We start from the raw sequence: 8,719 nt of genomic DNA on the forward strand, positions 1-8,719 counted from the left end.
TCTGTAACTGGGTGTTTAACTTTCTAACAGGCAGGCCCCAGTCAGTCAGAGTCCACAATCGCACATCCAGCTCAAGAATTGTGAGCACTGGGACCCCACAGGGGTGTGTGCTGAGTCTGCTCCTCTACACGCTCTTCACCTACGATTGCGTGGCCTCCCAGAACAACACCAGCATCATTAAATTTGCGGATGACACTACAGTCATCGGACTGATCACTGGTGGTGTTGAAACATCATACAGAAGAGAGGTGGCGGACCTCATAGCTTGGTGTCGTGATAACAATCTCCTTCTCAATACAGATAAGACTAAAGAGATGATCATCGACCCAAGAACAAGGGAAAAGGAGCCGCATAGACCCCTGTTTATTGGTGAGACTGAGGTGGAGAGGGTGAAAACCTTCAAGTTCCTTGGCACACACATCAGCGAGGACCTCACCTGATCTCACAACACCCAACAAATTCTGAAGACGTCCCAAAGGAGACTGTACTTCCTGAGAAGACTGAGGAAATTTGGCATGTCCACCACAATCCTGAGTTGCTTCTACAGATGCACTATGGAAAGTGTCCTTACTGCCTCCATCACTGTTTGGTACGGTAACTGTACAACACGTGATAGGAAGGCACTCCAGCGGGTGATCAAGACCTCACAGAACATTGTTGGGGCAGCCCTCCCCTCACTGCAAGACATTTATAAAACTAGAGTCCTACGAAGAACACACAACCTCATCAAGGACAGCACACATCCACAACACTCATTATTCACACTCCTACCGTCAGGCAGACGCTACAGGAGTTTGAAGTCCAGGACCACAAGGCTGGCAAACAGCTTTTACCCACAGGCCATCAGGCTTCTCAACGAAGCACTCACACACGCCGCACGCAACACACACACACACTCATATCACTTTATTCATTTATTTGTATTATTTATCTGTATTAATGTCTCTTCTGTTGTTGTTGCTTAATTTATTGGTATTTATGTTTCTTATGTTCTTATTCTTTCTTGTGTTTTCTTTCTTTTCTTGGGAGAATGAACAGAATAAGAATTTCATTGCATAGTATAACTGCTGTTTTACTGTGCATATGATAATAAAACTCTTGAATCTAGCATCTTATGTTGTTCTCATGTCATTAGATACATCCAGTACATATGATAGGGAACTGCCTGAGATGATGTAGTGTAGATGTTTGGAGCTGTCTGAACCTTTCATCACTCAGTTGTTTTATTTATGCTTGTTACGTTTGGATGAGTGCCAATTTACAGCCATGCATCACGGGTGTACCGCCCATCACGGGTGTACCATCACGGGTGGAAAAGAGTAACTGGAAGTTATTAGCAGTAATGTAAATGAGGTGTATTGGTGAGTATGTATAGGAGATGGATGAATGGATGGATGGATGGATGAATGAATGGTGAGTATGTTTAGAATAATGGAACTGCACTAAGGCATCTGTTGTTTGTTTATTTTTTGGTACTGGCTCTCACAGTGTCTGGTTAAAAAAAGAAAAAACAATTCTGTCCGGCCCACTGAAGGCCCGTGTACCAAATGCCCTGCCCGCCACTGATTGCAAGAATGCGTGTTTTCCATTTGGCTATAAAAACAAGTTAGTTGACTTCCTGTGTTTCACTTTTTCTAATGGAAGAGAAAAGAAGAGAGAATGTGTAGCAACAGATAATAAAAAAATAAGTCAATGATTGGAAAGATAGCATAAACACAAAATGCTAAATGCATAGGAAATAAGAAGAATAAATGAACAAATGGGAGATCACATTCATAATCATCTGGAGGAAGCAAATGAATGAATGTTATTGTTATTGCCAAGCACAGGTGGAAGAACAGTGCGTGCGTGCGCGTGTGTGTGCGTGCGTGATCATGAGAATAGTTCCAACTGGTTGTGGAGGGAAATCCACGTCTGGAAGCTGATTGGCTGCTGCAGGCTGATGTTGGTTATAAAGCTCCGCCCCGGAGGTCTGCACAGCACAGACCGGCGAGGACGCGCAGCAGCAGACGGGCACCGCGCACTCCACCCGGGTAAGGAAACACCTGTGGCTGCGGGAGCGAAACGGCAGAAAATCAAAGGAATCATCAGCAGACTGTGAGTATTCATGCAGGATGTGCTTTGTAGTAATGCAGCTGCTTAGTGACATTTTCCAAAAGCTGAAGAAAATGTTTTGAAGCAACTAGTTGACGTCATTATTTAAATTTTTTTTAAGAATTAAGTTTCCTAAAAGGAAGAAAATAGAATGAAAGCTGCTTGCTATTGGATTCTTATTGACGGTGTAAACAAAACCTTTTTTCTTTGACTTTCACTTGTTTTTTTTAAGCTGCACGCTCACAGGACACAATATTAGGAACACCTGCACTGATGCCTCTCCAGTAACGCCATCCTTTTATGAAGAGTTGCAGAACCAAAGGTTTTAATGGAAGATGAATGTTGGAAGTAACTACCCATATGAACATAATCAAACGAAAAAATGAGTTGGAAATCTCATATTAAATATGTACAACAAAAGGTGGTGAGAAATATCTCTATATTGAATAAAGCAAAATATGTTTGATCAAAAATCACTCCACACTCTGTACTGTTCCTTAGTATTACCATATTTAATGTATTGTGTGGAGATATGGGAAATAATTACAAAAGCAATCTTCACTCACTCACTGTACTCATAATGTATTCATTCATGATACCAAGTATAGACAACATACACACCTTTATTTTTAATATCACATATTAGTGATGATCATTCATAATACCAAGTATAGACAACATACACACCTTTATTTTTAATATCACATATTAGTATCATTCATAATACCAAGTATAGACAACATACACACCTTTATTTTTAATATCACATATTAGTGATGATCATTCATAATACCAAGTATAGACAACATACACACCTTTATTTTTAATATCACATATTAGTGATGATCATTCATAATACCAAGTATAGACAACATACACACCTTTATTTTTAATATCACATATTAGTGATGATCATTCATAATACCAAGTATAGACAACATACACACCTTTATTTTTAATATCACATATTAGTGATGATCATTCATAATACCAAGTATAGACAACATACACACCTTTATTTTTAATATCACATATTAGTGATGATCATTCATAATACCAAGTATAGACAACATACACACCTTTATTTTTAATATCACATATTAGTGAGGATCATTCATGATACCAAGTATAGACAACATACACACCTTTATTTTTAATATCACATATTAGTGAGGATCATTCATGATACCAAGTATAGACAACATACACACCTTTATTTTTAATATCACATATTAGTATCATTCATGATACCAAGTATAGACAACATACACACCTTTATTTTTAATATCACATATTAGTATCATTCATGATACCAAGTATAGACAACATACACACCTTTATTTTTAATATCACTTTTTTAATATCATTTTTAATATATATATATATATATATATATATATATATATATATATATATATATATATATATATATATATATATATATATATATATATATATATTTATATATTATAAAAACATGACATGGAATGCAGGAAGTGAACTACATGTACTGTACTAGATGTAGAATAGATGGGGGGGTAGGATTAAATAAGCTTTGCTTCTTCCTACTCCTTTTGGACATGTGGAAGTGTGAAAGGATGATTCATGAGATGTATTCCATTGTAACCTTCATGTTCAAATAAACTAAACCAAACCAAACCAAACCAAACATAATATAGTAGAATAAACGAGCCTTGTTAGCTTTGTGAGTGTTTTTGCTTCTGCATGGGTGGTGCAGGTGTACCTAATATTATGGTGTTTGATTGTGTGTTGAGTGCAGCTCCAGCGAGCGTCTGGGGTCCGCCATGTGGGTCCTGGATAAGATACGCGGTTCGGTGGAGACCGGCGAAAAGAAAGAGGTGGCCCCGCCCTACACCAACGTCCTCACCCCCGACAGCATCCCGGACTTTTTCATCCCGCCCAAGCTGGTCAGCTGCCCTGCAGAGCCAGAGGCCCCCGCTGTGAAGCCCAAGGAGGGCCTGCAACCGTCCACTTCGGAGCAAACCATCTGCAGCGGGAAGAAGATTGGCGCCCCAAAGAGCCCGCGTCTGGTCGCCAAGCTCGCCGGAGACACCAAGAACCTCCTGAAGGCGGCCAACCGCCACATCATTCAGATAGAGAGCGCCGATGAAGTCGTCACCGGGGACACCAACGCCGACCCCCAATCGCAGAGTGCCATGTCTCTCCCTTACATCCCCAAGACCCAAACCTCGTACGGGTTCGCCACCTTGAAGGAAAGCCCCCACACTCGGCGTAAGGAGTCGCTGTTCCACTGTGACGCCATCAGTCCCATCCCTTCCCCCAACAGTCAGAGCAAGACAACGAGCAAGAGCGGCGACGGCGGGAACCATCTGAACCCGGCCGACTGCAACGCCTCCCACATTAACCCCTACCGCTACTTCAGCGGTGGCGAGAGCGATACCTGTTCCTCGGCCGAGTCGTCCCCCTTCAGCTCCCCCCTGCTGTCCCGCTCCGCCTCGCTTCTCAAGATCTTCACCCACGAGACGCAGGCCAAGGTGGTGAAGGCCAAGCGCACCTTCGCCCGCCACAGCTCCCTCTCCACCGACGAGTGCAGCTCGGCCGAGCCCAGCCCCAGCCTCCAGCGCCGCCTGCACATCCCCTCCTTCCACTTCTCCGCGCCTGCGCAGGAGCACGGCCTGCAGCGGGAGCACACCATCAACTTGCACAAGGGTGGCACCGTCAGGATCTGCGCCAACTACGACGCTGGCACCTCCCGCCTGCGCATCCGAGTACTGGCGGCCGAGAGCCTTTACGACGCGCGCTGCGACATCAAGAGCATCAACTGCTGCGTGGCGGTCTACCTGAACCCCGGCAAGCTGCAGAAGCAAAGGAGCAACATCATCAAGAACAGTCGCAACCCCGTCTTCAACGAGGACTTCTTCTTCGACGCCATCAGCTCCGTCCACGTCAAAAACCTCTCCGTCAAGTTCAAGGTGGTCAACAAAGGCACCAGCCTCAAGAGGGACACGCTGCTGGGGGAGCGGGAGGTCCTCCTGACCAAGCTGCTTTCCGGGATCTAGACCCAGGATTTAGACCGGGCTCAAGACTTGGACCTTGAAGACTTGTTTGCACTGCTTTCTGCTTGACAACTCCTCCTTCTCCTGTCTGCACTTCAGGAGATAAAAGCATTGCCACCTTTCCACCAAGCAATACGCTTCCTTTAGTCTGCCTTTGGTCCGCCCTGATCTTACCCGAAAGGTACTGTACCGTAAAAAGGAAAGGTTTGGATTCAGAAGTTATCCGTCCACCAACCAATGGACTGCAGAAAGTGGCCCCGCGCTTTTGGGACCCTAAAGCAGGTAGTACCTCAAGTGAGGGTACTAAAATCCCGCTATGGTAAAGGTGGGGATTAGTAGAACCACCCCTTGCGTACGGTACCACTGCGGTTGTTGCCCATCCAGAAGAGTAGTTGGTACCCCAACTAAGGTCTACCAAAAACTTCTGGTATGTTTCGTATTGATAAGGTAGAATTGTACAGCAACCAATGAATGGACCCTGTTGGTACCATACCTCTGCAGTTGGTGAAGGGTGCCAAAAATGTATACCGGGACCAACCAGGCATTTGAGCAGAAAAACGTAGAAGCTGAGTGGAGTGAGCGGAAGCGTACTGCTTGGTGGAAGAAGCTCGCCGGGAGCAGGAAGACGATGTCGCGTATCCTGCTCCGCATGTGCCTGGTGACACCCCCTCCCCCGACTTGTGCTGTTGCATGGTGGTGGTCTTGTCATGTGACCTTGTCATGTGACGCTGATGACGTTCAAGCGCGTTTTTGTTCAACGCTCTGCTTTGAAGCAACGCAACATCCTGATGTGCAAATCATGCTTTTCATCCCAAACACACTAACGCCTTCATGCAGGCCGCAGCGTAACGCTCTCTCTCTCTCTCTCTCTCTCTCTCTCTCTGTGTAAGCAGGTGTTCAATGCAAGACACATTCCTCTTTTATTTCTTTGTACTTTGCGTTTATTGGAAACATTTACGTCACCACTCACTGGACGCTTACGTATCTTAATTACATTAATGATGGTAACTAACTTATTTCATTCATTACGTTAACATTTTTATCGTAATTAACGCACGCGCACCATCAAACCGCCCCTCCCTGTTGTGACGACAGACAGAGGTACAGTGGAGTGTCCCCGCAGAATCTGTCGCTCTCTTATAACTTCATTCTGACCTGAACACGTCAACGTCGGAGCAATTCCAACAGCGTACATATACCCCATGTACCTCCAGCTCACAAACACGCCTGGAGGCCTCCTCGGAAGCACACTTCCTCGTTGTCACTTGACCACAGCGAGATGCATTCATGGGCACTCCGAACATCTTTATCATGTGTCTAAGTGTGGTCTAAATAAACAGAAAGACAAAGAAAAACAGAAAGTGGATATTCTTATCACCCACTAACGTAACTCTTAATGCAGAAGTACAGTTTGATGGAAATCCCAGAAAATACGTCGACACGCAAAACGGTGAATTCAACTGAAAAAATGACGAGGCGCCTTTGAAGGCCACCCGTCATTGCTCATCATAACACGATTAAAGTGTGGTTGAAAGGCCGTGCTACCAGAGTAAGGGTCAGTAAATCGATGTCACGTGATTTCAATTTTCAGTTCATTTGGAGCCGTCACATGCAAATATATATCATGCTGTCCTGTCATTTGTCTTTTTGTTCATAAAGTCAAAACATGAATCACGATTTAAGCTGTGTTAGCCTGTGCTATGTCACGTTACGCTATGCTATGCTACGCTACAAGCATGTTATGCTATACTATATTATGTTATGATAACACTTGGTACCGTAGCTTAACTGTGCGATTGGATCCAGAAGTGATGATTAGTCATTCACCAGCCAGTGAAGTGTCTAGCTCCACCCCCTAGGGACCGTACAACTGTGGGTACGACCCCCAGCTGGGGGGTGCCAAATACTTGTCTATTGATGAATGAATGGAGGATGGATTGGATTAACAGATTAACGATGCGCGATATCATTTTTTAAAACTGATAGTGATAACTCTCTCCTTCTCAAGGCCAACATGATACAGATAACTGACAAGTTTTTTTTTAATATCTACTTTATTTTAAAATGTAGATATAAGTGTAGTTTGTGCACACCTGGAGGTAAGAAGGACCGGAACTAGTGAGGATTTTTTGGATTAGTCCTAATGAAACATCATGACATCCCTACTACCAGGAGAACCAGATTATAGAGGGGGAGGAGCCACCTGCTGTGCCCAGCAAGGTGCGCTGTATTGGGGCACACGCCCCGAGCAGCCGGTGCGACGCCACGGACGTCTGTGGCAAACCTTTTGCGCTTTTCCTTGGGTTTTTTCCCCCCTCATCGCGAACGTGTGTTTACAAGTGCGGGTAATCTCGCCACATCACTTTTTAAAATGGTCGGTTATCGGTATGATGTCATAATTTCCATCCCCTCCACGCCTTGCTAGCGACCTGTAGTGTCGTGCCCACGTGGTGGCTGCCATTTTCAGAGCGTAGCAAAAAAAAAAAGCCATTAAAAAAAACGAAATGCTCTGTGTGGCTCCATCTTTGCTCCTGATTTTTGAACTGCTTTCTTTTGCATGTTTCATCTTTCAAGCCCGGCCTGCTCCCTTTTACAAACGTTAAAAAAACACAACAAAAACGGAATTGAGAAAGCAGAGCGTCTTGAAGTGACGTTGTGATGTCACACACCTGATTGTGTGTGGACTTATGCAAACACGGCTGAGGGTGAGCACGTGTGAGACGGTGCATGGATGGCATGAACACCCTAAAGCCTTACTTTGTACTTTATGCCACCTGGACACAACATTAGGCACACCTTGCATTTCTCACGTTTTGTTCCTAAAGTTGCGTCCACTGTGTGTGTGTGTGTGTGATCATGCCTTTTGGTCCCAAGGTGGTGTGTGTGAAACGTTTAGTAAGGGTGGGGTGTTTGCATGTTGACTGTTTTTTCAACCTATGAAGTGATGTTGCCTGAAGCGATTTCCCGCCAAGTGTTCCACGTTCCGGCGGCGTGGAGACATCCGACATGACGCAAAGGCCTCGATATTCTCGGTGTAGTTTGTCACGCAGCTCGACTCGTTGTCATGTGACCCAGTGATGTGCTTCTTGCACGCCGGCGGGAACTCGCGCGCTGTCGTCAAGCTGAAGCTTTCTCTCCACGCCAGCGTGAACCCAATAAAAGGCCTGACGTTCACCACGAGAAAGCCGGTCCAGTAGTCGGCCAGCGTGCGGCCAAAGGCAGCTTTCTGCAAAGGACTCTTGTGTGATGAAGTGATTGGCATAACTGTTTTCTTGTCAATGAAAAAGACCAAGAATAAACACCTGAGAAATCTGGAAGCTTTTCAGTTGATTGGAACGGAAGCACGTCAACGTCAACGTCAACGTCGACGACCTCGCACTGACAACTTCGACCTTTCAGTCATAACACTCCACAAAACCACAACCTCTAATATCAGCACCCCCCCCCCCATAACATTATATTGTTTAAAACTACTTTATTTCATAAATCAATTTATTTGATTATTTATTAGCTCAACACGAATATTACTTTCATTAATGAATTCATGGATATATAAAAATATATGTATGATCTATTAATAATAACAA

At 44.4% G+C, this 8,719-nt stretch overlaps 1 protein-coding gene across 2 annotated transcripts; it reads left to right on the top strand.

Annotated features, from left to right (window-relative positions):
• Positions 1–1,950: 1,950 nt before the first annotated feature.
• On the top strand, positions 1,951–8,433 carry LOC129188772 (C2 calcium-dependent domain-containing protein 4C). 2 transcript variants are annotated; one of them, XM_054789757.1, is made up of 2 exons: positions 1,951–2,097; positions 3,870–8,433. In XM_054789757.1, the coding sequence occupies exon 2, from the start codon at positions 3,900–3,902 to the stop codon at positions 5,133–5,135; it is 1,236 nt and encodes a 411-aa protein (XP_054645732.1). In that variant the 5' UTR covers positions 1,951–2,097; positions 3,870–3,899; the 3' UTR covers positions 5,136–8,433. The 2 variants fall into 2 exon arrangements, with proteins under 2 accessions (XP_054645732.1, XP_054645731.1); XM_054789756.1 differs by having other exon boundaries at positions 3,875–8,433.
• The last annotated feature ends 286 nt before the right edge of the window (positions 8,434–8,719 follow it).

This window comes from Dunckerocampus dactyliophorus, chromosome 10 (genome assembly GCF_027744805.1).
Source record: "Dunckerocampus dactyliophorus isolate RoL2022-P2 chromosome 10, RoL_Ddac_1.1, whole genome shotgun sequence".
NCBI lineage: Eukaryota > Metazoa > Chordata > Actinopteri > Syngnathiformes > Syngnathidae > Dunckerocampus > Dunckerocampus dactyliophorus.

Coding starts and splice junctions, on each gene's coding strand:
- LOC129188772 (XM_054789757.1), top strand. CDS start 3,900: ATGTGGGTCCTGGATAAGATACGCGGTTCGGTGGAGACCGGCGAAAAG.